Below are 27992 nucleotides of genomic sequence, written 5' to 3' on the forward strand. Positions count from 1 at the left end.
CGAGCCACCTGCTCCCTGGAGTGTGACTGCAGCTGGTGAGGTCATACTGTTCTTCCACCCCAGCGCCGGCTGGCATCAGTGGGCCATCCTGTGTCCCCCTCGCTCCAAGAAGTCCACCAGACAGCAGCTGATGCCTGACTGAGCCTCGCGGAGAGCGTCTGAGCCATGGCACAGGGAGGCTTCTGGAGCTGAGAACCACAAAGGAGGGCCGCGGTCTCGTCCCAGCCCTGGCGCTCAACCCTGGCTACAGGATGTCTGTTTTAAGGTGTCCCAGAGACCCGGGGTCTCAGTAAAGGCAGTGCCAGGCAGCCTAGCCCCAGCAAGAGTGGCCCCTGGTGGGCCTCAGGGCAAGAGGACAAGAGGTTGTGCCAGATGAGGGTGGGGTGCTGTGCCCTGGCTCCCTCAGTGACGGGTCGCCTGTGCCTGTGTGAGGTCAGCAGTCTCATCCAAACAGCATTGCAGATGGGAAAGTCCCTCCTGTTATGGGGGTGAGGGGTGGTCTTTTCCTTCCCCTCTCGCTTTCTGTCACAACTTCCTCCTCCCAGGCCCAACATCAGCGCCTCTTCCCTCAGAGAGCCTGACCTGGGTTTTTGGCATTCGCAATGCTCCTACTGCTCCCTGCCCCCATACCGCTCCTAACAGAAGCCCACGATGGCATCCGTACTGTCCCTTCCCACCAGCAGGTGTGCTTGCATCCCTTATTCATGGGTGGAGGGGCAGAGGTAAGGTCCTTGGGACGTTAAGGGTGTGTCTGTACTAGCCAGGAAGGGATTCCTTCCACCAGTGAATTGTCTGCTGTCTGGGTCTACCTCTGTGAAGTGGTGTATGCGTTGTCTACTTATGGGGGTCCTTGGCACAGTGAAACGAACAGCCTCTGTGTGCCGGATTGAGCTAGGACAATACCGAGAAGGAGAATCGACACCCCTGGACCAAGCCCCTGTGGCTTCCAGCCCGTGCCCCGCCCCACTCTCTAGATTCCTTCTTACACAGGCGTCCATTGTGACTACACTCGCCCTGGGCGAGAAGCAGGCAGAGGAGGACAGGTGGCTGTGTGAAATCCCAGGGGCTGAGAAACCTCACCACCTGGCCGGCCGCCTCGGCTGAATCCAGGTGTTGTTGGTGGTCAGGACTCCAGCTTGCCGACGTCATTATTTTCTGTTCCATGGTGAGGGTTTGGGCGGCTGCCGCCTACTCACGGAGCCCCAGCTTGTTGCTCATGGCAGGTGGCTCTGGGCCTGGATCCCTCAGAGAGCATCACACTAATTAGATCAAGAACCAGAGCAATGAGGATAGCATTCAGTCAGTAGAAGGCATCCATCGGGCTCTTCCTCCTGCAGTGTTGCAATCTTTCCCTTCTGCTATTGTGTATCTGAGTTGCTATCTCTGTTATCCTAGGTTTGTTCCCTGCAATCGTCGTTATTATTGTGTATCTTTTTTTGCCACAGTATTTATGATGGCACAGCTTTGCAACATGCAGGTAAAACAGGAACTTGTCACCAAAGGAGCCGCTTGCAGTTGCCATGTGGCCTAGCAGGTTAAGCTACCGCCTGGGACATCAGAGCACCTGGGACCAAACCAAGCCTCCACCTTCACAACCAGCTTCCTGTTAATGCACATCTTGGGAGAGAGCAGGTGCTAGCTCAGGGCCTCGGATCCATGACGCCCACAGGGGACACCTGGATGGAGAGGCGGACGGGGATACCTGGATGGAGATGCCGACGGGGACACCTGGACGGAGACGCCGACGGGGAACACCTGGATGACTCCAGCTTCTGCCTGCTCCAGTGTCAGGCATTGAAAGCATTTGGGGCGAGAAGCAGTGGAAGGAAACTCTTGTGTCTTTGCCTCTCAAGTAAACTAAAAACACACAAAACAGCTCCCTCCTCTCTCCCCTGCCCCATCCCTAAGCTGCTCCTTCTGCAAAGCTTCCTCTCCCCTCCCTGGCCCTAGGCTGCCGTGGATGTACAGTCTGCCACCGTGTCAGTGGGTGCCTTCTTCCATGACCGCAATGCTTATGAGGTTCATCCGTGTTTTACTCCGCGATTTGGTCTGTATCCATCCACTGCTGAGCAGTGTTGATTGGACAGCTTATCCCATCAGCAGTTACTGGATGTTATTACTAATGTCTGGTCATTGCTAATAACTCTGTTTTGAACATTTATGCATGAATTATTTTGTTTGTGTGTGTGTGTGTGTGTGTGTGTGTGTGTATGGGGGAATGATGCATTGACTCTGTTGGCTAATCCTCCATCTCCAAGTGTCGGCATCCCATATGGGTACTGGTTTGTGTCCATGTCCCGTCCAGCTCCCTGCTCATGGCCAGGGTGGAGGATGGTCCAATGCCTTGGGATGCTGTGCCTGCTGCATAGGAAGCCTGGAAGAAGCTCCTGACTCCTGGCTTTGAAACAGCTCAGCTTCTACCATTGTGACCATTTGGGGAGCGAACTAGCAGATGGAAGATCTTTCTAACTCTTCTTCTCTCTGTACATCTGTCTTTCCAACAACATTGGTAAATCTTTAAAAAGAAAAACCCAGAAACAAAAACCCATCACTGAGCGTGAGCATATGTATTTGTCTTCCCTGGGCAGATGTCCAGGGGTGAAATCGATGAATCCTGGGAAATGTGTTTGTTCAACTTGATGAGAAATTGCCCAACGTTCCCAGCGTGGCAGCTGTGTTACCAGGGCGCAAGTGCTGTCGTACCATCCGTCCTAACTCTCACCACTGCAGTTAGCAGCAGCACACCTTTAACACTGGATTCTTCTAGCTAGTCATGCAGAGTTAGTTGCTTTTATCCACTACATAGTGTTCCATGATGGGCATTCCTCACAAATGGCACGTTTTTCCATTTCTCTATTTGATAAAATTGATGGGCGACCCCAAAGCAGTGCTTTGGAGGTGTTTGTGGGCCTGAACGGGCTGGTGAACAATCTAGGCTCCCAGGGTACGAGGGGTTAAGCTGCCTCCTGTGGTGCCAGCATCCCATATGGTGCCGGTTCAAGTCCCAGCTCCTCTCCACTAGGGATCCCATATGGGAGCTGGTTCATATCCCGACTGCCTCGCTTCCCATCCAGCTCCCTGCCTGTGGCCTTGGAAAGCAATTGAAGACAGCCCAAAGCCTTGGGACCCTGCACCCATAGCGGAGACCCAGAAAAAGCTCCTGACTTTGGATTGGTGGTGCAGCACTGGCCGTTGTGGCCTCTTGGGAAGTAAACCAGTGAACAGAAGATCTTTATCTTCTTGTCTTTGTAAATCTTGTAAATCTGTCTTTAAAAAAGAAGAAAAGAGAAGTTTCTGGATTGCCGGATGTGCCTGCTCACTGCTGCGGTCACTGGGTCTCCTTGTGGACATACCTGCTCTTTGGTGATGTGGTCTCTGTATTTGGGGATCTTTGCTATCTAACTACTTAAGAAGACCCCTCCACGTAGAGCTGAGTGCTGCTAGGCTTCCTGTGTGTGGAAACGCTGGTACGTGTCCAGTGGAGAACATGTGTGTTCCAGAAGCTCCATTCCTTTCCAGCTCGACTTAACAATGGGACTGGATGAGTTCATGACTGACAACATCTGTTAAATAAGGTGTATTTCAACACACACCCACAAGCAAGGTTATGTAACGTTGGTGTTGGGTGGGGCTACCCTTGACAAGGCTTTCTCTCACATCCCAGAATCAAAAACCTCTAGTTATGTCCCCCTCCCTCATCCTTTTCTAGAAAGTTCTTCTGCCTAGCAGGCTGGTCCTAATTGTGTAAGTCTGTTTTAGGACAATGGCTCAGGACAGGATGGCACATGCACAGAGAGAACCCAGAGCCACAAGCTGCTAGTCTGGGCATACGCAGAAAGAAAACTTAGCTCATGGGACCAAAGCAATCGGAGCACTACCAGAACTTGAACAAGTCAGAATCTAAATATACCGGGACCTTTCCGTTGGGCAAGGAAATCCCACATGAAAAGTCTATTTATCGGGCTTGGTGCGATAGCGTAGTGGTTAAAGTCCTCGCCTTGCATGCGCCGGGATCCCATATGGGCCCCGATTCTAATCCCGGCAGCCCTGCTTCCCATCCAGCTCCTTGTTTGTGGCCTGGGAAAGCAGTTGAGGACAGCCCCAAAGCCTTGGACCCTGCACCCAAGGAGGAGACCTGGAAGAGCTTCTGGCTCCTGGCTCCTGGCTTCGGATTGGCTCAACTCAGCCGTTGCGGTCACTTGCGGAGTGAACCATAGGATGGAAGATCTTTTCTGTCTCTCCTCCTCTTTGTATATCCACCTTTTCAATAAAAATAAATAAATCTTTTTTTTTTTAAGTCTATTTATCATGCTGGGTTATTCCAACGGAAACTTGCCTGACCAGTGGGTCCACCAAGCAGCTTTCTCCCAAAATAATCCATGAAAATAACCCAGGCAGGTCCCCGATCGGAGGGACAGATTGGAGCCATACCTCCTGCCTTCTTCATTGGCTACTAATAAAAATTGTTCTCTTGCCCACCCCTACCCCCGAAACGGGCATTTTTGCATGTTCAGTGGGCAGCAGAGCCACCAAGCGGACCCTGGAATCCCGTATTCGCCTGAACCCAGCTCTGCTTTCCCCGGAGCCAAGTTCAGTGTTGCTGAAGAGCCAACCATGCCACCACGCGTCTTTAATGCCAGATCAAGGGCTTTCTCAGCTCTCCCCTTCTCTTGGCCTCTGTTAGCCTGCCTGGCTATGCAATTAGCTCCAGGTTCATCTTGCGCTCCCACCACCCCCACCCAACCCTCGCAGTCAGACGTGGGTCTGATCTCCTTCAAGACCTATCTCCGTCACAGCGCAGAAAGCACAGCCTGGAGATGCTGTAATTTCAGTTCCAGCTGACTCCTCCAGTCTCTGGCTAAACACTCACCAACAATCATGGAAGTGGTGACCCCAAAATGCATGACTGCAAGCCCAGGGTTCCCACAACCCCTTCCTTAGCTTCATCTAATTTTCTTTTTAAAATTTATTGGAAAGGCAGATATACAGAGAGGAGGAGAGACAGAGAGGAAGATCTTCTGTCCAATGGTTCATTCCCCAAGCAGCCGCAACGGCCGGAGCTGAGCCGATCTGAAGCCAGGAGCCAGGAGCTTCCTCTGAGTATCCCACGTGGGTGCAGAGTCCCACAGCTGTCCTCTCCTGCTTTTCCAAGCCACAGGTAGGGAGTTGGTTGGGAAGCGGTACTGCCAGGACGTGAACTGGCGCCCACATGGGGCCCGGAGATGCAAGGTGAAGGTTTAGTTACTGAGCCATCACACCAGGCCCTTTGTTTGTTTTAAATTACCACCTGATAGCTCATTTCTTTATTCATCTTTAATTTTTTGAATTTATTTTTATTTTGTCCGAAAGATAAAGAGACAGAGAGTGATCTTTCATTATTGGTTTACTTTCCAAATAGAGACATTGTAGATGATATTCCCAGAGACACAATAGTTGGTGGACTGCTGTGACCCAGTGTGGTGAACTGGATCTATAGCCATAGGGACTAGAGTACCAGTGTTCAATAGTGAGTGTAGGGGTTCAGAGACAGAGAGGGAAAGGGGGAGAGAGAGAGAGAGAGAGAGAGGCATAGATGAGGGTTATGGATGGAGGTTGGGTTAAGACAGCCCTGAAACAAGAACCGTATGGGAATGAACCATTTTGAAAATGGTCCGTTAGTAGTGATGGATCACTCAGAGAGGCATGGAATGTTCTGGGCACAAGAGAGTATTTTCAGGATGAAATACAGGATTCCGAAACATTCTTGAATGTGAAACATAGAAGACGCTAGTAGATTGGCAGTGAATAAATACTTGACGGACTGTAGCATGTCATTCAGGAGGCAGGACGCTGTGGAGCTGGGCTGATGGATGTGTCCGAGGATGTTCCCACGCAGAACCTTCAGCGAGTGGCTTGGGTTTGTGGTGGTTACACCTACGTGGCTGAGAGACGGGACATTTTCTGTGTTGGGGAATTTGGGTGATGGGGATGTTTGGCTGCGAAGCTGAATGAGTAGTCATTTGGTAGGACGTCTTTGAGTGCGTGGTTGGAGCACAGCACTTTGAGGGGGCAGAGGAGGTGGGCACACAAATCAAGGGGGGCATGGTGGAAAGGAGATGGGTACGTGAGCCCAACTCTCACTGTGTGTCCTTCGTCCGTTCCTGCGCCTGTGCTTTGTGTCTTCGGATGGTGTCTCGGATCCACTGGACATACTGCGGGACCCGGGTATAGACCCCAGGCCGGTTGGGCTGCCCGCATGGAAAGTCGCCCCAGGAGATGATGCCATGGAGGGTTCCATTGCAGACCAGGGGGCCCCCGGAGTCACCCTGAGTTGGAGAGAAAGAGAGGTTCATGAGAGAACAAAATAGAGATGGGGAGAGAGTGAAAGATGGAGAGAATCAGACGGGGTGGAAGTGAGCGACAAAGAAAAACCACAGATGGACAGAAATAACCAGGAGGTCGGGAAAAATTCTGAGACCAAGATAGAGACAGAATGGGTGGGTGGGGGAAGGGAACTAGATGTTGTGTCTGCTTTCTTCCATTCTTGAGTCCCATGAAAGTACTCCCTGGCATCCAATTCCCTCTTGTATTCCCTGACCCCCGACCATCTAGCCTCATTCCTGCTTTCTGGTTCTTCTGTACCGATTTTACTCTTAACTTCACTGTCTGCATTTGTGTGTGCAATACACCTGCACGTGTCCCTCTTGGGTCCAAAGTGGTCATCAAGGGTCACGTCATTCATTAGCAAGCTCTTTTCCACAGAGCCAAAGCTCTTATCCTCAACGTTCCTTGTACGGGACATGGGTGCTTTCTGCCCAAGTGACAACTGCTTCCTTCTTCTGGTCACAGCCACCAGTTTTTCACGTGGAAAACACCCTGCCCACCCTGTCTTTGCCACTGGATGCTGCCCTCTCCCCGGCTTCCCTGGTCTGTCCTGGAACTCTGACTGGGTCTGTTAGGGATGCCCATGGCTCAGGCACACAGTGATGGTCCAGGACACAGGACTTGGTGAGAATCAGCCTCAAGACCTTCCTATAGGCCACTGGAAGAGAGATATGCTTTCTTTCCAGTAAGGCTGCGTAGATGGTGGCTCCAAGGCTCCTGGAGACTTCGTGCCATTGCCTGGGAAGAGTCTAATTGAGAACAAAGATGGAACGAGGAAGGAAAGAACAACTGGGGCATCTAACCTGAAGCTGTAAGCTCTGGATCAAAACCTCTCTCCCTCTTCATTATTGTTTTTTGGGGGGGTGGGGAAGCGGGAGTTTGCTTAACCCAGTAGGAGTTGGATTTCTGTAACTTGCAACTGGGAGAGCAACATGGGGACCTGGAAAGCCAGTCAGAGGATGATGATGGTGCATGATTGCCTTCCCTGGGTGCCTCCTGATTGTCTCGACCTTTCTCTGTTGGAGGGGTCGGTGCCCACAAAGCTGCAAGTGAGTCCTTCCCCTCACCTCCATCCTGGCCATGGAGAGACAACAACCACGGTCTCACCTCACAGGAGTCCTTCCCGCCCTCTTGGGTGCCGGCACACAGCATGTTGGGGGTAATCTTGCCCGGGTAGACCTGGTGACACTCCTCATCTGAGCGAAGCTGGATGTTGGCACACTGTAGGGTTTTGGGGTAACTCACTGGGAGGAGAGAAAGAGAAGGTCTAAAGACAACCGTCCTAGGTGAGACCGAGGGGGTGGGTGCTAAACAGGAGGTGCAGGTGGTAGGGAACAAGGATGGGGAGGGGAAAAGGGGGCAGGGATGGAAGAGAGACACGGGGAGACATGGAGGAGGGCTGAAGGGGAAAGAGACATGCAGGGCAGAATGAAGAGGGGAGGTGGTGAGGAAGGGCGGGGACGAGGAACAGGTGCTGGGCAAGATGGATGCAGAGAGAGCCTGGAGGAGAGAGGAAGACAGAGATGGCACAAAGCAAACAACGGTAGATGGGAAAGAGAGGTGAACGGTGAGAGGAGATGTGGGAGAGCCGGAAAGAGGGGCAGGAAGAGAGACGGGACATGTTGGGGGGAAAGACATGGAGGGGCGAGCAGGAGGCAACTAACGGGCAATGAACTTCGGATATATGGAAACTTTATATTGATCTCTAAATTACATACAAAGGCATATGTATATTCTATAATTCAACAAGCATGCCATTACTAATATATTAGAAGCATTTTATGACTTATATTTTATAATGTGTGAGATACAGTTATATGGTGTAAATATATACCATGTATGCACTATATAAAATATATATGAGACATATAATTATGACATAAATTACATATTATATAACACACAAGCTTCAAAAATAACCACATAGGTTATGCAATGTTTATACATTTACATCAACATAACTATACAGAATACATGACAATGTATGTATTGTATCATATGGTCTATATAAATGATATGGCATATTGCAGATAACCTAGAGAGAGGATAAATAACAATGCGTATTTTCCTACATAAAGGAACTCTCAGTTGTGCTCCAGCTCGCCCTGCCACTCCTGTGTGGTACATACCTTGGGGACTGGTGGTGGTGCCCCAGCCAGACACCAGGCAGCAGGTGCCAGCGGGCAGGCAGTTGTCATGGGAAAGGGGCAGGATGCGGATATGGTCGGTGGGCCGGACCGGGGTCTCCAGTTCCAGCAGCATGATGTCGTGGTCATGGTTCAGATGGGTAGCGCTGACCTGGTATTCGGGGTGGGGGATAGAGCGGACCACCTCCCTCACCTGCTCGCCGGTCTCCACACGCCCCAGGGCATGCTTGCCCAGGTAAACTCTGTACCCACTGTGGGTGCAGGAAGGGGGTGGTTAGGGCGGAGAGCAAGGCCATCTCCAGCCCCATCCCAGCCTCAGCTTCTTCCCCATCCTCTAGGCCGGTCATCCCAATGCTCTTCTGCCTCAACTCTTCCCAAATCCAACCCTTGTACTCACCCCCAGGCTCACCCTCCACTGTAACTCCAACCTCATCTTCACATCCAGCTCCAACCCACCCCTACTCCCCACAGGTCTGTTTGCATGCCTACCCCAAGCTCCCATGGTTCCCACGTACTCTTTTCGACAGTGTGCAGCAGTGAGGACCCACTTGGGGTGCACCAGGACTCCCCCACAGAGCAGCCGCCCTCGCACCAGCAACGCTGCTTGCCATGGCTGAGAGTAGGGGAGGCAGGTGTAGCCACCTGGGAGAGGTCCATTGGTCCCATTGGTGCCATTGAGAATCTTGGGAAACTCCCGGGAGATGCCTGGTTGGGGAGAGGAATCGGTAGAGAGGTGAGCCCAAGGATGAGGAGGAGGCCTGCGACTGTGGCTCCTGGGCTCGGTGGGGAAAGGACCAGACTATTGACCTAGGTGACAGGAACTGATGATTCACTTGTCGGCCCGTGGGAGTTGCCGTTTTCTACCCAATGGGGATAAGATGGAGATGACACAGAACAGAAAGTGCCAAATCCTCCACCAGAGGTTGAGAGAAGAGAGGGACAGAAAGAGGGGGTTCTGATCGTTAAGAAGCAGCCCACATTTCTCTCTACTTGGACGTCCTTTCAGAAAGTGGAACTCAGAGTGATCTACATCTCCACTCTGGCAGTATCCATTGAGCCACCCACCCACCCATTGATTCATTCAGGCATTATCCATCCATCCATCCATCCATCCAGGCAGTATGCATTGATCCACCCATTCATCCATTCACACATCCACCTGTTGATTCATCTGTCCATCCACCCACCCATTGATTCATCCATCCACACATCCTTTCAACACTTGTTTGCTAGGTGCCTCCATGGCTTTGAGTAACACCCATAGACTAACCACTGGTAAACTCTCATCTCCAGCCTGGCTCTTCCTTGAAGCTGGACACTCACACGCATCCCCAATCAGATTTGTCTCAACTGAAACTATTTCTCGCCAGGAGTCATCTTCACTTCCCCTTCTCTCCATCACCATTCACAACTAGCTCTGGTTTTACCACCTAGACATCCCGGTCTCTACAGCTCCCCCACCCCCATCCTGGTCCCAATTCCAGGACAGCATCCACTTCCGCTTCTCTCTAATCCATCCCTGCCAGTGCAGCCTGAGGATTCTTTAAACAAACATTCAGCAAAGTTAGACCATGTCATTCCTTGAATGCTTTTCAAACAAAACCCCAAAGCCAAGGGCACTGAGTCTGCAGCAGCTGCTTCCCACCAGCCTCTCTGGCCCCGTCTCTTCTGTCTCCTGTTGGCTCCTCCTCCCAGTCTCCTGCACCTGCTGCGCAACACGTCTGACTTTGTACTCACGGGTTGCTCTCAGTTCAATACAGAGGTCCCTAACCAGGTGTGGGGCATTTACATTAAAATTTCCAACACTCAGTAGCCCCCAGGTGACAGTGCCAACAAAGGACACACAGGCATCTCACAGCCTGGAGCACATGACAGAGTCTCTCTAGATTCTGCCAGCTGAGCTCAGAGAGCCCCTCTTGGTCACAAGGGACACCTGGCCACCCCCAGGGGGTTTCTATGAGAGACCATTACCACTCTTTGTATTCATTTCTTCACATTCAGCACCCAAACCACTTTACTCAGGGCCATATCTCTGTGTTCCTGGCACACAGGAAGTGAATGCTGTGTGTGGCAGGCACTGTACCAGGTGTTGGGAGCAGTGTGGCACAGAGTCCGAGCCTGCATGCACCATTTTCTGATCATGTGATCTTGAGCAAGCTAGTAGCCTCAGTTTCTCCAGCTGTCCGAAACACCCGTTGACTCAGTGAGTGCCTGCATTTCCAACTTGCGGCACAGTGGCTGAAGTGGTGGCAGGGGCATCTGTGCAGTCCTCATGGTTAAAAGCCAGAGGGGTTTGCTGAGCTGAACCGCCTGGAACCGTGACTCTAGGGAGGCTGGCAAAGGCCGGGTGGCCCGACCTGTAGTCTGTCTGTCATGATGAGCTGGCTGATGTCACCTTACCTTGTAGTTACGCCAAAGGAGACTATTTTCCAACCAGACCTTTCTTTACAGTGGCCTTTTAGTGCAGTGAAAACCCTCCGCATTTTAAGTGCATGAAATCAGAGGCTGCTGGGCAGGTTGGGAGGGCTCCGAGTCCAGAACCTAGCTGCACAGGGTGGCTTAGCAGCCCGGCTGGGGCCTCGGGAGCAGGGAGCCTGCGTGTGTCCTGAGCTTTTCAGGCACAATAGCTGGAGTGCTGACAGAGCACCTGAGAACAGCACAAGACGGGGCACGTGCGGGGCGTGGCCCTGGAAGGGCAGGAGCCTGAGCCTGGAGTGTTGCCACGGAGAGAGGAAGCACGCCCCCCCCCCCCCCCCGCAAGGGCCCTGCTGGGCAACCAGACCCTCCTCCTTCCGGGGGAGGGCAGGCTCCTAGATGGGCTCACTGCAGCCTTCGCCTGGCTCACGGCAGTAATCAATAAACTAATAACGCAGATCAGCTTTCTGTATGAGCACCAGGTCAAGTGCCCACTGCTCTGCTTCTGATCCACCTCTGGGCTCGTGCGCCTAGGAAAGCAGCTGAGGATGACCCAAGCGCTCAGACCCCTGCACCCACGTGGGAGATCTGGAAGACGCTCCGGGCTGCTGGTTTCTGAACGGCTCAGCTCCAGCTGTTGCAGCTGGGGCGCCCCAGGGAGGGGTCTGGGGCCTCCGAGGTCCAGGAACCAGGTCACTTGGGGACAGGCAGGAAGCGCTGTGAGTGTCCCCGAGGGACCTGAGCCCGAGTGGGCGGGGGAGGTGGAGCTGGTGGCTCCCACGCCCCTTCCTCCCCATCGACCCCTCCCACTATTGTCGCCAGAGGCCACCGCGCCTCCGCCCACGTGCGTGCTTACCTCCTGACTGTGCCACGGTCAGGAAGGTGATTGCAGCGGCCAGGGGCCACATGGCGGCTCCGGGACCGGACGGGGGTGGGGGACAGGCGGGCGGGGCCTGCGGAGAGGATGGGGCGGAGGAGAATGGTGAGGGCCGGTCCGGAGCCCCCGCATCCGCGACCCTAGGCTCCTCCGCTTTCTTCATCTGCTGACAGCCCTGCCCTCTGCCCCAGTTCCGATGCCCAGGGGCTGCCCAAGCGCGGGGCGGGGAGGGGGCGCACCTGCTTCGTGCTAGGCTTCACAGCATCCCCCCCCTCCGCCTCTTGGGAGGCGGCCCCCTCCAAGGCCCGGGGTCTTCAGTGAGCCCTCGTCACCCCTTGCATTCTAGCCCCTTTCCGGGGTCGAGAAGTGGTCCCTTCTCTCCTGTCTGGGCGGGTCTCGGGCCAACCGAGACCCCTCCGCTGCCCTGCGGGCTGCGTCCCTCCCAGGCCCCCGGAGGGATGCGTGTCTCGGGCCGCGTCCCCCAGCAGTCGCTGAGCTCAGCACTTTGTCCAGCGCCCGGCTCCTCTCCGTTTTCCGCCTCCCGACGCCCACCCCCCAGGCGACCCTACCTGAGCAAGGGGCGGGGAGGGGGGCGAAGCGCGTCTGCTGCCTGCAGCCTGGAGCTTCAGCCCCGGCCCATGGCTTTTAACCCCTGCACTCCCTCCCCCAGTGCGCTCTGCATTTCCCGGTGCTGGCCTCCCCCTCTCCACCCCCTGCCGCTTAGCAGGCTGGAGACAAGCACCCCCCAGCCTGGGCTTGGCCCTCCGCTGGGGGGGCGGAGCTTGTAGGACAGGCTGGGATCCAGATCTGGCTCCGCCCACACCACAGGTGAACCCACTGTGAACCTGCAGGCGGCTGGACCTGGCCCCTTGGCTGGGACAGCAGGAAGCCACAGCAGTCCCTTCCCAAGCCCCAGCCCGCAGCCACCCATAACTCAGCCTGCTCCCCATTCACATTCCTGAACTTTCTCCAACTTGGTGCTTGTTGTCGGGCCTCCCACAGTGGCATCCTGGTCCCAAGTCCTTCCCCATTTAATGCTTCTCTGTTCCTACATCTCTCAGCTCCAGTCTCATCTGCAGCGTTATCCAGCACTAGACCCCAAGACATTCAGGGTCCCCCGAATTCCCAGCCTCCTCTCAGACCCCTTTCCTTCTGAAAGCCACAGGGGTGATTCAATGTACATCAACTCCCGCCCCCAGGACACACACACATACACACACACGGAGTAGGCAGAGCTGGGGCCTGGGAAACAGACAACTTGAACCAGTGCAAGCCCCAAAGCCAGCCCCGGGGTGAAGGAGACGATGGGTGGAGAGGCAGAGGTGGACCCGCCGGGCACCAGGGGCTGGCAGAAGGGAAGGGGCACGGGAAAGAGGAAGGAGGAAGAGGTGGCGTTTTGGGAATGAGTAGGTGTCTCCTGGAACTGGGGCCAGGGTGGAGTTTTGTGAGTTAATCCCAGGGGGTGGAGGGGGCAGGATTAGGGATTAAGAAGGACAGAGGTGGGGTCGGAATTTGGAGGGAAGCCAACAGGGATGTGAGGACCGGGTGGAAGCAGAGAACCAACAGTGGTGGCATTGACGTGGCTGTGAGAAGAGGGGGTGGAGGAGACCGATAGGGGTGTATGTGCAGGGGGAGGACGGGGGGCCGAAGCTAGATTCCTCCTGGAAAGGGTCCGGCTGTGAGTCTCCCAAGGTTTTATTTGGACCCATTAGCAAGTAATGGACCCGGAAAGAGATTTACAAAGAGAAGAGAGACAGAGAGAAAGATCTTCCATCTGCTAGTTCACTCCTCAAGTGGCTGCAATAGCCAAAGTTGATCTGATTTGAAGCCAGGAACTTCTTCTGGGTCTCCCACGCAGGCGGAGGGTCCCAAGGCTTTGGGCTGTCCTCTGCTAGCAGGGAACTGGACAGGGAGTGGAGTGAGCAGGACACGAACCGGTGCGCAAATGGGATGCAGGCGCTTGCAAGGCAAGGATTTAGCTACTGAACCATGGCTCTGGGCCCTAACTATCCTATCATTTAAGAGTCATACTCAGAGACCTTCTTAAACCAAGTAAGGCACTTAGGTCTCCATCAAAGATACCTGCTGGGGACTACTCGAAGCAACCTTTCACTAGGATGAAGAGGCTGGCTTCCTGTAGGAATCTGGTCGAGTCTGTAGTTAGGTTTGTGAGGGGTCTGAGGACAGCATGGCGGGGCAGTGAGGAGGAGGAGGATGGGTTGAGGCTGGGTAGGTGGGTTGGAGCTGCTACCAGACTGGCCTGGGGAGGGGACTGAGATGCGTTCGCCGAAAGGCTTCTGAGATGCAGTGTGTGAACGGCGGGAGGGTTGGGGGTGGGGTGGCGCTGGGCCACTTCTCCACGCTGGCAGAGCAGGGCTCCGCAGTGGGTTGTGTGTGTGTGGTGCTGGGTTCAGGTGGGGTGGCCGGAGGGAGGATGCCAGGTTAAGTGAGGTGACTGAGCTGTGTGGGCAGTTGGGGTATCTGTGCCCTGGTGTGGCCTGGGCCCCTGTTTCCAGCAAAATCTTTCTCACTTGGGAAAGGCTGTGGCCGAGTGGGGGTGGCTGGCTTTGGCTCTGGCTGAGGGGTGAGCACTGAGTTCATGTGGATCCTGCGGGGGTTCTGATTGGCCAGGCCCCAGGTTGGCTGCCTCTCTTAGAAGGGAGGTCACGGACCCACGGAGGGCTGGGTACCTCCCGCCCCCTTGCTTGAGTGATGATGCAAGGGGTGGGGGGAGCCCACAGCTGAAAGTCACCCAGCAGCTGGAGCCGGTCCAGGTCCTGCTCTCACAGATTCAGCGCTTTCCCCCTATGGAAGACAGGGCTGGAGAGAGGAGGAGGGCCGCTCTGGGCCTCAGCGTCATGCCCCTCCGCCCCACCCCTGCCCCCTGCACGGAGCCGTGATGGATGATCCTTAGGAGAGACCAGAGGCCATAGGTGTATTGGTAAACCCCACAGGGCCACGGAGCAGCCCCAGGTCCCTGAGGGAGGAGGCCCTGCCCTAGCTTGCTTCGAAATGGGATGTTTTGGCAAGCACAAACTGGAAGTTCTGGTTGAAAGCCACGCAGCTGCGCCGAGAAAGTCGGCCCCACACCCAGGCCCGGAGGAGGGGCCCCATGCCACCCCCACCCCACCCCCGAGGGAGCGGGGAGAGGCGACGCCTACGCTGGACCCATTTGGTGGGAGGGAGGCTGGGGTACCTGAGACCAGAGCTTCGCTTAGGTGGCACACCTGTTAACTCGGCTGGCTCCACGTACAAGAACCAGAGATTCTTCCAGGACAACAGCCGAGCTGGCCAGGGTCATTCTTGCCACCTCTTTGTGCCCCATGGACACTTGTACCTGCAACGGAGGGAAACAGACGCTCCCACGGCTGGCACGGCCATTCCCCTTCCATCCTGCTGCTCCTTCTCTGCCTCAGGGAACACACTGCGGGCTTTACACACCTGCCCCAATTTTTCCTTCTTCCCTTAAAATCATTTTTTAAAAGTCCCCGTGGGTGGCCCCTCTCTGCCCAGTGGCTCCGTGGACCCTGCCCCCTGTCCAGGGCACTGATGGGTCTCCATCCCTTCCTTCCTGGCCCCGAGGCCTTCAGCTGGCCCTGAGACCACCTTTCCTAGCATGCATGTGTGTTATCACCTCTGTCCCGCAAACCCATGGCCCGTGGGCCACTGGCCCCAGCCCTTCGCAGCTGCTGTGGCGTCCCACCTGGGCTACAGCAGTTTTTCTGTCTGATGGTTTTGCTTCTGTCGCTGGCTCTGTTTGGAAAGCAGTATCCGAAGGGGCCCCTCCGCCTACTGCTTTCTTGCCAGGCGTCTCCTTCCTAAGCTCCTGCTGTTTCCAGGTATCTAGAGCCCTCCCTTCCTCCGCTGCTTCTCATCCCCTTCGTTAACGCTGTGTGGTTGGGAGTCCCCGACTTGGACATTTCACAAGGACTCCTAGAACGCAGGAAGAGCTGTCAATGTTGTGAACTGGCAGTGAACAAGGGCAGAGGGGGCAGGTTCCTTGGAGAGGCCGGGCCAGAGCGTCCAGCTGCCCTCACTGGGTGCGGTCCTGGGGCGGCAGCGAGGGGTGACTGCTTGCATGGGGAGCTGCTGCTCAGAGCCCTGGCTGCTGGGGGCCAGGCCCACACACGTGTGGTGGCCCACCTGCCTAGACCACTAGGTCCTGAAGAGGTTCAGCTGGCAGGACACGTTCCTTGGTGCCCATTGTGAGTGACACTGTCAGCCCAAGGCCCCGGGGAGACGGCTGGGGAGTGATACTTTTCTTTGTAATGGGGCAGGACTCTGATGTTCCAGGGCTGCGTGGAGTGCAGCAGTGACTAACTACCCGCCCCCCACATTCTCCGCCGTCTGCTTCTGTTGGGTTCCCCAGGCCCTTGCCTGGGATGCCCCTATAAAAGCCTCGGTTTGAGTCTTAGCTGAGTTTTACTGCTTCCTGCAAATCGACCTGCCGAGGGCGGGAACGGCCCATGGACCTGAGTGCCTCTGCGCACAGAAACCTGGATGCAGTCCTGGCTCCAAACAGGTTTGGCTTGGCCCGGCTTTGGTCGTTGAGAACATTTGGTTCTCTCTCTCTAACAAATGAATCTTAAAAACAAAGAGCAAAGGATCTGAATAGTTTTCTTAGGGCTGGCACCGAGCCCCCAGCCGTGCTGCTGATACTCCAGGTGGGCTTCGGTTTGCGGTTTGCGGCTGGTTCCCATCCTGGCTGCTCCACTTCCCTTCCTGCTCCGGGAGAGCGGCCGAAGACGGCACGAGGGCTTGGCCCCTCCACCGGTGTGGGAGACCCAGATGAAGCTCCTGGCTTTTGGCTTTGGACTGGCCCAGCTCTGGCTGTTGCGGCCATTTGGGGAGTGAACCAGCGGATAGAAGATCTCTCTCTGTAAATTCTACCTTTGAAATAAAAATAAAGCGTATATATGTATATATATAGACATTCACTTGGCTACCCGGTAAAAGTGTCAGTGTCACAAAACCGTCATGAGGTCAGTGGGCATTAATTAGAATCCACAATCAGCCCCCACTGGTTAGGATGACTTATATCACAAAGGCAGGCCTTGGGACCGGTGTGGTGGCACAGTGGGTTTGATCACTGCTTGCGACACCAACATCCCATGTGTGAGAGCTGGCTTGAGTGCTGGCTGCTTCGCGTCCAGTTCAGCTTCCAGTTGATGTGCCAGCGAAGACGGCGGAGGGCGCCTCAGGTCCCTGCTGCCCTGCCACCCCTGTGGGAGACCAAGCAGCCCACGCGCCTGGCTCCAGCTTTTGGCCTGAGTCCGGCCTTGTTGGTGCAGTTGTCCGGAGAGCGAACCAGTGCGTGGGAGATTTTCTCTCCTGCTGCTTCGCTGAGATGCTGCCCTTCAGATAAATGAGCAACTCTTACCAAAAAGGACAGGCGACCCCAGAGGCTGGTGAGAAGGCTGTGTGCTACCTGGGTGGGAGAGCAGTAGACATGGCTATTATGGATACAGTACGGGCCTCCAGAAGGATTACAAGAGGTAGGGCCAGCACTGTCGCATAGCACATCAAGCCTCCATCTGCAGCTTTGGCGTCCCATATGGACGCTGCTTGAACCCTACCTGCTCTGCTTCCTAGGAAAGCAGCCAAAGCACCGACGTGGGAGAGGCTCCTGGCTCCTGGCTTCAGCCTGGCCCAGCCCCAGCCACTGTGGCCATTTGGGGAGTGACCCAGCAGATGGAAGACCTCTCTTATAACGCTGCCTTTCAAATAAATAAGCATGTCTTTAAAATATATATATAAAGGGAGTAGAAATGGCATGTGGGTCAGCAGCTCCTCTTCTGGGAATAGATTCAAAAGGAATGAAATCAACGGAAAGAAATTTCACTTGCCGTGTGATTCATGTTAGTCAGATCCACGAGGCACGCGGACGGCAGACGGAGCCGGCTGAGGGTGCATGAGTAAAACAGATGCTTCCTACTCCCTCCGTCCCTCTCCAGGTACGGTGTGAAGGACGGCAGGATACCCAGCCTCATCAAGGGAGGGAAGTCGCCAGACACAGAGAGACACCTTGTGGAGGCTGGCGCTGGGGGGCTGAGGGCTAAGCCGCCGTCCGCAGCGCCGGCATTCTGTGTGAGCTGCTCTGCCTCCACCTGCTAAGGCACCTAAAGAGCCTGGGCTCCCGCACCCACATGGGAGACCCAGAGGGAGCTCCAGGCTCCTGCCTTGCACCTGGCTCAGCTCTGGCTGTTGCGGACATCTGGGGAAGTGAACCAACAGATGGAAAAGAGGCCCTCTCTCTCTTCTAGATTTATTTATTTTTCTCGGAAAGGCAGATTTACAGAGAAAAAGAGAGACAAAGATCTTGCGTCCACTGGTTCGCTCCCCAAGTGGCTGCATCGGCCAGAGCTCAGCTGATCTGAAACCAGGAGCCAGGAGCCTCCTCTTGGGTCTCCCTGTGGCTGCAGCACCCTTTCCCGGGCCAGGAGCAGGGAACCGGAAGGCAAGTGCAACAGCTGGGACAAGAACCGATGCCCTTTTTGGATCCTGGTGTATGCAAGGCAAGGATTGAACCCCTGAGCCATCGTGCTGGGAACTATCACTGCTTTTCAAATAGATAAATATGTCGTTAAAGAGATACTTCATAATTCCAAGGGGGTGAAGTGCCTGAGCAGAGAGAGATAAGGGAGGCTGTTAGGGTCTCTCGTGGTGGTGGGGGGCAGCAGGTGCATGCAGTCCCAGAGCTGTCCTCAAAGAGCGCCCCAGTACCAGCCGTGTCCCAGGGAGCATGAACTCAGTGTGCTGCAACCAGACCTACGCCCAGTTCCTTAGGTCATTCCCAGGTAAAGGCCTGACAGGGGCACCACAGCTGTGTGCCTGCCGGTTTCTGGGGTGTGAGGACGCCCCATGCGCCTGCTGTCAGACCCCCTGGTGGGAAGCCAAGCAGACAGACTCAGCAAGAGCTGTCCAGAAGCCCCCCACACAACCCCCGCGGAGGGGAGCATCCTCCCAGCGTGTGTGCTCGTTACCGTAATTAGGAGCAGACGAACCCCAGCTTTCATTGACTGTTTTAAAAAGGAAATTATTTAATTTATGTAACTTCATGTTTAATGATGACTGTCTTTAGCAACCAGCTTTTAAAATTCCTGGTATTTTGCCAGGAAGCACTTGCCAACAGGAGCTGGCTCCGGCACATCCCCGGCCCGCGCCCTGCCCGGGGCCAGCGGCCTTTTTTACTCATAACGACTCGCTCGGCTTCGCTTTACATTACCCTCTTGGCTCTGTGTGTGTCACATTGAGTGAGGACACCGCTGCCTGCCGGGCACTCAGTGGGCGCAGAGTAAGTTCACACGAAGAGTCGTGGGTGTGAAAGCAAGCCAGCCAACATGATGGCTGCAGCTGAATTAGAAGCAAGCCGGGCCACCCTGCAAGATTTCCCAGGGTGCCGGAAACCCAGGGCTGGCTGGCTGGCTGGCTGTGTGGCCGCCCTTGGGGTAGGAGGGTACAGAAGCCGGGGGATTAAAAAGTGCAAATGAGAGAAAGGTTCTGCCAGCCCTTGAATCCAGGCGCGTGAGTCACTGGGCTCTCCCCCTGGGAGGATCGCTGGGACGCGGGGCCTTCCACCTCCAGGCAGCAAGGCACTGGCCGGATTGCAGTGGGCCTAGTCTACCCAGGCCAGAGACTAGGCACACGGATGGGCAGCAGAGCGAGGGGGCGCATGGGGGCATGGCATGCTACTTTATTCTTTTTCTTAAGATTTTAAAATTTCTTCTGGGCCCGGCGGTGTGGCCTATCCGTTGAAGTCCTCGCCCTGAATGCATCGGGATCCCATATGGGCGTTGGTTCTAATCCCAGCAGCTCCACTTCCCATCCAGCTCCCTGCTTGTGGCCTGGGAAAGCAGTCGAGGACGGCCCAAAGCCTTGGGACCCTGCACCCGCGTGGGAGACCTGGAAGAGGTTCCTGGCTTCTGGCTTCGGATCGGTGCAGCACCTGCCGTTGTGGTCACTTGGGGAGTGAATCATCCGATGGAAGGTCTTCCTCTCTGTCTCTCCTCCTCTCTGTATATCTGACTTTGTAATAAAAATAAATAAATCTGTAAAAAAAAAAAAAAAAAAAAAAAAACAAAAAACAGCAAGAGAGAGATCTTCCACCTGCTGGCTCATTCCCCAAAAGGCCAGATGGCTGACTAAGGCTGAAGGCAGGAGCTCCATCTGGGTCTCCTATGTCAGTAACAAGGACCTCAAAATGCATCTTTCGCTGCTTTCCTGGGTGCATCAGCAGGGAGCTGGATCGGAAGAGGAGCATCCGGGTAGGAACAGGTGCGTGCCCCGGCTGCCCGGCGCTGCCGGTGGAGCTTCAACAACCCCCGCTCAGTGCGGGGTGGGAGTGAGGGACTGTGCACATTCCTTGAGCGAAATAAAGGAGCAGTAAAGGCGTTCAACGAGGGTTCTGTTTTTATTATGATTTTATGCATTTTGAAGACACTGGGAGCGCTGGGTGTGGTCCCCTGTGAACCTGGAGCTGGCGTCCCGCCCTCTGCGGCTGAGGGGGGCTTGAGTAACTAACTACAGGGGAGGAGAGGAAGCCGGAATGGGGGGCCCTGGGACAGGGGAGCAGGTAGCCGGCTGGCATGCTTAGCAGGTCCGCAGGGCCTCATTTGCCCCGCATGGTCTGTTGGATCCACTTTCCGTATTTGCACAGGTTGGTGTAGACTCCGGGGTAGCCAGGCAGGGCGCAGCGCTCCATGCCCCACGACACCACGCCTTGGAGCCGTCCCCCGCACAACAGCGGTCCCCCGGAGTCACCCTGAGGGAGGAAGAGGGGACAGAGAGAGGAGACCGGGTGGACGGTGGACGGTGGGCGGTGGACGGGGCGGGGGCAGTGGACGGTGGGCGGAGCCGCAAGTGCATTCAGAGTCAGGGAGGCTGGGACGCGGCGCTGGGGGCTCCCAGCTCCGGGGGTGGGCGGGCAACCCATGCTAGGGTTCCACCCTGGTCTGCCGCATTGTTGGCAGGTGCCCAAGGACTTGAGCCACCACCTGCTACGGTCAGGAGCCACGCGCTTCCGTGTGGGCTATGGAACTCCTGATGGCATCTGGACCCGAGGCCACAGGCCCCCCATGCGCCTCGCTCTCATTTGTTTATTCCCCACACCCCCGCCTCTCCCAGGGAGGGAGGATGGTCCAGTGGCCCCAGCACAAGAGTCGTCCCACTTTCCCGAGGAGGACGGGAGCCAGGCCCGTTTCTCCAGGGGGCCCCCAACTCCCAGTCCAACTCCAGCCCAGTCCTCCTCACCTGACAGGAGTCCTTTCCACCCTGCGGGACGCCTGCGCACACCATGCCGTCCCTGATGGCTCCCGAATAGGCTCGCTGACACTCCTGCTCCTCAGAGATGTTTACGTTCACACACTGCAGAGCGTTGGGGAACCTGGCTGGGGTTGGGGGACCCGGGTCAGGGCAGAGGTCAACACTCCGACCTCCTCCCTCACACCCAGGGCTCCAGCCCAGACCCTCCTCCCTCACACCCAGGGGTCCAGACCCTCCTCCCTCACACCCAGGGCTCCAGCCCCTCCTCCCTCACACCCAGGGCTCCAGCCCAGCCCCTCCTCCCTCACACCCAGGGGTCCAGCCCAGACCCTCCTCCCTCACACCCAGGGGTCCAGCCCAGACCCTCCTCCCTCACACCCAGGGGTCCAGCCCAGTCCCTCCTCCCTCACACCCAGGGGTCCAGCCCCTCCTCCCTCACACCCAGGGGTCCAGCCCAGACCCTCCTCCCTCACACCCAGGGATCCAGCACAGTCCCTCCTCCCTCACACCCAGGGCTCCAGCCCAGCCCCTCCTCCCTCACACCCAGGGCTCCAGCCCCTCCTCCCTCACACCCAGGGCTCCAGCCCTCATTCTGGAACCCAGGATGCGAACCCTATCCCCCTCTATCAAGGCTATGGGGTCCTCACTGATGGGGCTGGACGTTGTCCCCCAGCCTGATACACGGCAGGAGGTCCCGGGGCTGGCACAGGACTGGGCCAGGGCGATGGGCCTCACGGCCCTCCCAAGCTGGGCTGGCTGCTCCAGTCTCAGCAGCATCACGTCGTGCTGGTGGGTGCTGGAGCTGTAGCTTGGGTGTGGCACCTGCCGGGCCACGCGCAGCACCTGCTGGGTCGCCTCCCACCTCCTCAGGTTGTGCTTTCCCAGGGCCACCCGGAGGATCCTGGCCCAAGACACCCACCCCCCAGGAATAACACTGTTCACAGGCTGCTTCCTGGTGTGTTTCCCCCCCCAGGTGCAGCCTGCTCCCCTCCACCGCAGGGCAGTGTTCCTGCCTGGGTGTTCTCTCCCGACCCAGTCCCACAAGCCTCCCCGTATTCTTTCTATGGCCGTGCTCTGGCTCCTGCCTTGGGGGTGTGGGGATGGCTGAGCGCTCCGGGCCCAGTTTCAGGGTCTGTGTGGGTTCTGAGTTCCAAGGGAAACTGGACTGGTTTTAGCTCTAAATCAAATGGCTTTGGGGACCGGGGCCATGGCATGGCATATATAGCCACTACCTATGGCACCAGCACTCCATACAGGTGCCAGTTGGAGTCCTGGCTGCTCTACTTCTGATACAGCCCCCTGCTAATGCCCAAGCATTATAATGCTAAAACAGTCAAGGATGGCCCTAGTGCTGGGGTCCCTGCACCCGCATGGGAGACCCAGAACAACCTCCTGGCTTCTGGCTTCAGGCTAGCTGAGCTCCAGCCATTGTGGCCATTTAGTGAGCAAACCAGCAAACCAGTTATTCTCTCTAACTCTGCCTTCCAAACAAAATAAATACATCTTTTAAGAAAAAACATCAAGTGGCTCTTGTGCACGCGGCCCCATCCTGATGGAGGCCCAGGCTCTGGGTTCCAGCCAGTTCTGATTCTGGATTGGGGTCAAAGCTCTAGAGATGGCCGGGGTCCCTCAAGGCCAGAGCTCTGGGTTCTGGGGGCGTACCGTCCCCACATGGGGGCTCTGTGAGGGCGGGCACCACCCCCTGAGCCAAGGGCCTTGAGGCAGCTCTTGCTTGCGGCCTCGGTTTCAGCCAGTGGGTGGCGCTCTGAGGCCCTATGCCTTGGCCCGAGCCTTTGATGCCCAGCAGCCTTGCTCACAGTCTGAGTGCTTGGGTCTCCACCTAGCCCTTCTGGCTCTCAGGGCTGTGGCCTGAATTCGGGGTCCTGGAGGCCGGCCTCCGCCCTGGGATTATATTATATCTTGGACTGAGGTTGTCTTTGGGACCTGGGTTTGTGGCATTGGATTTGGCTTGTCATGCACTCTGGGATAGCTCTAGCCTGGAGTTTGACATCTTGATTACGAGCTGGGTTCTCAGTTTAGGCCTAAAATCTGAGAGAGACTTCAGGGATCCCTGGGTGGGGCAGGGGGGTGCCTTCAGAGGAGGATCTGCCTTCTGGCATTTGAAACCTGGGTCTAGGCTGTCCTCATGAGGCACTGTATCCTAGAATACTGGGTCCCCAACAGCACAACTGTGCCTGCTGGCCTTGCGGTTGAACCCCAGGCCTTTGCGGTTGGACCCCAGGCCTTGTGGTTGGACCCCAGGCCTGGGGTCCAGCTCTGGGTTCTGGAGTGCTTTTGTCCTCTTGGATGTGAAACAGGGCAGTCTTGGCTTCTGCCCCGAGGCTGGCTTGGGCTGTAAGAAGGGACTTCACAAAGGCTGTGGGGAAGCATAGCTGAGGCCTGCTTGGGCCCGCGGGCTCTGAGCTCTCAGCACCTCAACAGCACGTGCATACCACCAGGGATGCCTTGCCTGGGGCTGTGTTGTTGGTTCTAGGCTTTTCTTTAAGGCCTTAGATGGGGATCCAGCTAGCTCTGTGAGTCCTACCCAGGGCTCTGGGCTATCTCTCTCTCTCTCTTCCCGGTTCTGGGCTCCCCGTTAACCCAAGAAGAAGAAGGGCAGGGGTGGGGCACTCACGGGCGGGCACAGTGGGCAGCTGTGATGACCCACTGGGCTGACAGCAAGGCGCCCCCACAGAGGAAGCTGCGCCCAGGGCCCGCCAGCAGCGCCACCTGCCACGGCTGGGAGTTCTGGATGCACGTGTAGCCTCCGATGATCTTGTTGTCATCTTCCTGGCTCTGCGCCGTGGCTGGGAGCAGCAGCACAGTAAGCATGTTCTCCCCATCCCTGACCCCATAGGACATCTGGCTCCCCCATTCAGCCGTTACCCATCTCCCACCCCCACACGCCCCTGACTGTCCCAGGACTGCCCCTGCCAGCCTCCTCGCCTCGGTGACAGCTCCAAGGCCACTGCCCAGGGCCTCACTGCATCTCTGTCCCCTGACTCCACACGCCTTTGAGCTCACACGACCCACTGTCGCCCACACCGTCTCCACCAACACCCGCGAGGGGCTCCCAGCCTTCCCATGCAGCAGGATCCACCCCAGGGTTTGCTACTCACCCCTGGGGTTCTTCTCCAATGGGATTGAGAACCTGGGGTCTGATCCACTCAGGACCTCACAGCTCCCCTCCCCGCCTCGTTCTCACTGGGGAACCCTAGGAGCACCCCACGTCCCCAGGAGCCTGTCTCGGGCTCTTCCCAAAGTCTTTGGGGGGGGTCCCCTGGCCTCGAACCCCTCTTACCTACAGCCAAGACGTGAAGTACCACCAGCAGGAGCATTCTGGGAGCTAGACGGGAGTGAGGGGGAAGAGGGGAGAGGGGTGGAGAGAGAGAGAGACCGAGATCTTGTGACTGCAGGAGACTCAAGAGCTGACAATGACTCACTCAGAGACCCTCAGAGACAGGGAAGGGATGGAGCAGCGGCCAGTGGCGGGCGGGGTCCTGGGTGGCCCCCGCAGCAGTGACCACAGGGCTGTGGATGCTGAGCGGCTCACGGCTGGGTGGGAAAAGGTGCCAGGGTGGGGACTCCCTTCGCAGTCACCTGGCAAAGCCTTTTATCCCTCGTCTGGGCAGCTGGCCCGGCCCCCACTGCCTGCTCCTGCCTTCCTTTTTATTGCTTGTTCCCATTCCAAGACTGCCCGGCCTCGTCCCCTCCCAAGCCTCTGTGGCAGCAGAAGCAGCTGTAATTGTCCTGTCCGCCTGGGGGCTGGGGCTGGGCAGTGGACTCGTGGTGGGTTGGGGAAGTCGGGGTGCAGTGGGGCGGAGGGGGAGAACAGCCTGGGGATGGAGGCTGTGCAGAGTTCCTCAGAGAAACTGGGGACTCCCAGAAAGAGCTGCTTTGAAGAGAGGGGGCATTGAGGAGAGGGGGCCAAGAGGAGGAAGGTAAATGGAGCCCCGGACAGAAGACATAGAGGGAGAAAAACCGAGATGGGGAGGGGGGCACAGGGTGCCCCCAGGAACTGAGAGCGGAAATGTGCCAAGGGAAGCAGGCCCCAGCGCCGTGGCAGAGCAGGTGGGGACCCTGCTTGTAAGGCCAGCATCCCAGAGGGGTGCCAGTTCGAGTCCTAGCAGCTCCACTTCTGATGCAGCCTCTTGCCGTTGCGCCTGGGAAAGCAGTGAAGGACGGCCGAGTGCTTGGGCCCTGCGTCCGCATGGGAGACCCGGATGAGGCTCTGGGCTCCCGACTTAGGATCAGCTCTGGCTGCTGCGGCCATCTAGGGAGTGAACCAACGGATGGAAGAGTTTCTCTCTCTCTCTCTCTCTCTCTCTCTCTCTCTCTCTCTCACACACACACACACACACACACATACACACACACACACACACACACACACAGAAACATCCTTTCAGGTAAATAAGTAACTAAAAGAAACAAAGGGGAAGCAAATGGAGACAGAATAGACAGAGAGAGCAGGTGGGGTGGGAGAGTGGTAGAGACCCTCCTCCGCCCATGCGTTCCCCCACAGGCGGGGTACCAGCGGTGGTGCCGGACAGTGGGGGAGAGCAGCCAGGAACTGGTGAAGTGTGGCAGGAGGAAGTCAGGGCCACAGGTGACAGTGAGGACATCCGGGGTTGGGGACCTGCCCAGAGGAGGCCAGGCTGGACAGAGAGGTCGGCAAGACTGATAACAGGACACAGCTGGCTGGGCAGGGACAGTCGCGTCCTCTGGCTTTCCCATTTGGGGTCCTCTGTCCTGGGAGGTGGGGCAGTGGGGCCTCGAGTGGGAGGGAGGGCTGGTGCCAGAGCTGGGGATGCCCAACCTAAGCAGAGCAGTGAGGGAAAGTGAAGTATGGAGAGTGTGAGTGGGGATCCAGAGAGGGGCGGGGAGAGAGCCAGAGAGAGAGAGGACAGAGACCCAGAGAGAGAGAGAGAGAGAGGACACAGAGACCCGGGGGGGGGGACAGAGACACACAGAGAAAGGGGGCACAGAGACCCAGAGAGAGAGTCCCAGACTGAGAGACAGAGACAGGGTGGAGACTGAAATTGGGGTGGGGACTCGGACAGGACAGGAGAGGCAGAGCCTGTGAGATGGGGAGGGTTTCTCTCCAGCCTGCCGTGGGGCCCTGGGGCTGGGGGCTCCCTCCTAACTTGGGGCGGGCCTGTCCTCAGCCCCTCCCCCAGCCTGTTAAATGCCCTAATGATGGTCATTTTCCCGGGTCTGGCAGCCCGGTGCGGGACCACGCGGTGACTCAGAGCCCCACCTGTGCTCTCCTGGCCCTCAGCTGCCTCCTGAATGGTGCCGTGGTCACTGTGAGACTTAGCCTGGCTCTGCCTGGGCACCCGCACGTGGGCCCACTCACCCGTGTCTGCCTGCCACATGTATTTCCTGTGGACCACTTCTGCCCCTTGGGCCCCCACCCCACACTGTGCTCTGGGCAGGAAGTCTTGGTGAGGGAGAACCAGTGACAAGAAACAAACCACATGTACACACACGTGCACACACACACGACATAGATGCAGTAATGTACACACGTGTTCACATATGCATGAAGCAATGCTGTCACACACAGGTAAGACAGTGCTGGGGAAGTCGCCCACACTGGGGTGACCAGGATGCCCAGCTCGGACCCCTCATCCAGCTCCCTGGTGACATGCACCGTGCGAGGGAGGAGGGGACCCTCTTGCCGCTGGGGTCCTGCGTGGGGACAGACTTAAACATAATAAAAAGGTCATGAATTCTCTGGAAAACATGAGGTCCCTGTTTTATTTATTTTTATTGGAAAGGAAGATGTACAGAGAGGAGGAGAGACAGAAAGGAAGATATTCTGTCCACTGATTCACTCCCCAAGTGGCTGCAACGGCCAGTGCTGCATGATCTGAAGCCAGGAGCCAGGAACTTCTTTTCCGGGTCTCCCACACGGGTGCAGGGTCCCAATGCTCTGGGCCGTCCCCGATTGCCTTCCCAGGCCACAAGCAGGGAGCTGGATGGGAAGTGGAGCCGCTGGGACTGGAACTGGCGTCCACATAGGATCCCAGCGCATTCAAGGCGAGGACCTTAACCACTACACTATTGCGCTGGGCCTGGTCCCTGCTTTATTTTAAAAAAAAGATTTATTGCTTTGAAAGGCAGAATTACAGAGCAAGAGGGAGAGAAAGAGAATCTTCCATGCGCTGATTCACTCTCCAAATGGCTGCATCAGCCAGGGCTGGGCCAAGCAGAAGCCAGGAGCCAGGAGCTCCTGGGTGTCTCACATGGGTGCAGGACCCCAAGGCTTTGGGCCATCCTCGACTGCTTTCCCAGGCCACAGGCAGGGAGCTGGATGGGAAAGGGGCAGCTGGTACGTGAACCAGCACCCATGTGGAATGCTGGCTCTACAGGCTGTGGCTCAACCCTTTGTGTCACAGCCCCAGGCCTCAGGCCTGGCCTTCTTAAACCTGCAAAGGAGGCTGGGGAGGTTGAGACCCTCACAGCTGCAGCAGCCCACCTCATCCTAGCTGGCTCCCCGCAGAAGCTCCACTCCTGGAGTATAGTGCCTGCTTCTGTGCAACACCCGATGGATGACTGGGCGTGCAGGTGCACAAGCACCATCCCTGAGGCTGCCCAGGGCTGCCTGCGATGCTCCATCCGCGTCCCAAGTCCCTGGGAAGGACGTTCTGCCACTGGGCAGCCACCACCACTCTCTGCCTCCCCTCCGTCTGCCCAGCCGGATGCCTGCACCCAGTAGACAGTGGCTCCTGTCGTCAGTCCCCAACTGGCCTCCTGTGTGCTCCGTTCTGCCTTCCTGAGCCTGGCTGCTCCCCGTGGAGCTGCTCAGTGCTGGCTGGTTGGTGCAGAGTTTGCTTCTCCCAGCACTGCGCCGTCCAGGCCACCCACGCTGCAGCCAGCGTACGAGTCTCCTCCCTCTTCAGGGCTGAGGACTCTCCCATCGT

At 56.7% G+C, this 27992-nt stretch overlaps 2 protein-coding genes across 2 annotated transcripts; both read right to left on the bottom strand.

Moving 5' to 3' along the window:
• Positions 1 to 5918: 5918 nt before the first annotated feature.
• On the bottom strand, positions 5919 to 15455 carry LOC101522907 (kallikrein-13). The gene is made up of 6 exons (XM_058673953.1): positions 15437 to 15455; positions 11782 to 11878; positions 9026 to 9283; positions 8493 to 8761; positions 7471 to 7607; positions 5919 to 6305 (listed from the first exon to the last, which is right to left on the bottom strand). Exons 1-6 carry the CDS (start codon positions 15453 to 15455, stop codon positions 6117 to 6119), a joined length of 969 nt encoding a protein of 322 aa, XP_058529936.1. The 3' UTR covers positions 5919 to 6116.
• A 4947-nt stretch (positions 15456 to 20402) lies between these two features.
• Positions 20403 to 27989, bottom strand: KLK14 (kallikrein related peptidase 14). The gene is made up of 6 exons (XM_012930309.3): positions 27953 to 27989; positions 24365 to 24409; positions 23699 to 23870; positions 21711 to 21964; positions 21052 to 21188; positions 20403 to 20563 (listed from the first exon to the last, which is right to left on the bottom strand). The coding sequence occupies exons 1-6, from the start codon at positions 27987 to 27989 to the stop codon at positions 20411 to 20413; spliced, it is 798 nt and encodes a 265-aa protein (XP_012785763.2). The 3' UTR covers positions 20403 to 20410.
• Between the last annotated feature and the right edge of the window lie 3 nt (positions 27990 to 27992).

Source organism: Ochotona princeps, chromosome 16 (assembly GCF_030435755.1).
Source record: "Ochotona princeps isolate mOchPri1 chromosome 16, mOchPri1.hap1, whole genome shotgun sequence".
Classification (NCBI taxonomy): Eukaryota; Metazoa; Chordata; class Mammalia; order Lagomorpha; family Ochotonidae; genus Ochotona; species Ochotona princeps.

What these genes read in the sequence shown, in the direction of transcription:
- LOC101522907 (XM_058673953.1), bottom strand. An exon ending in GCTGCACACTGTCGAAAAGA is followed by an intron (nt 8,762 to 9,025) that starts GTACGTGGGAAC and finishes CTGCACCCACAG; the next exon opens with TGGGTACAGAGTTTACCTGG. An exon ending in GCGGGAAGGACTCCTGTGAG is followed by an intron (nt 6,306 to 7,470) that starts GTGAGACCGTGG and finishes TCTCCAACTCAG; the next exon opens with GGTGACTCCGGGGGCCCCCT.
- KLK14 (XM_012930309.3), bottom strand. Translation starts at nt 27,989, where the DNA reads ATGGGAGAGTCCTCAGCCCTGAAGAGGGAGGAGACTC. An exon ending in CCTGAAGAGGGAGGAGACTC is followed by an intron (nt 24,410 to 27,952) that starts GTACGCTGGCTG and finishes ACTCCCGTCTAG; the next exon opens with CTCCCAGAATGCTCCTGCTG. An exon ending in GACAACGTCCAGCCCCATCA is followed by an intron (nt 21,189 to 21,710) that starts GTGAGGACCCCA and finishes CCCCAACCCCAG; the next exon opens with CCAGGTTCCCCAACGCTCTG.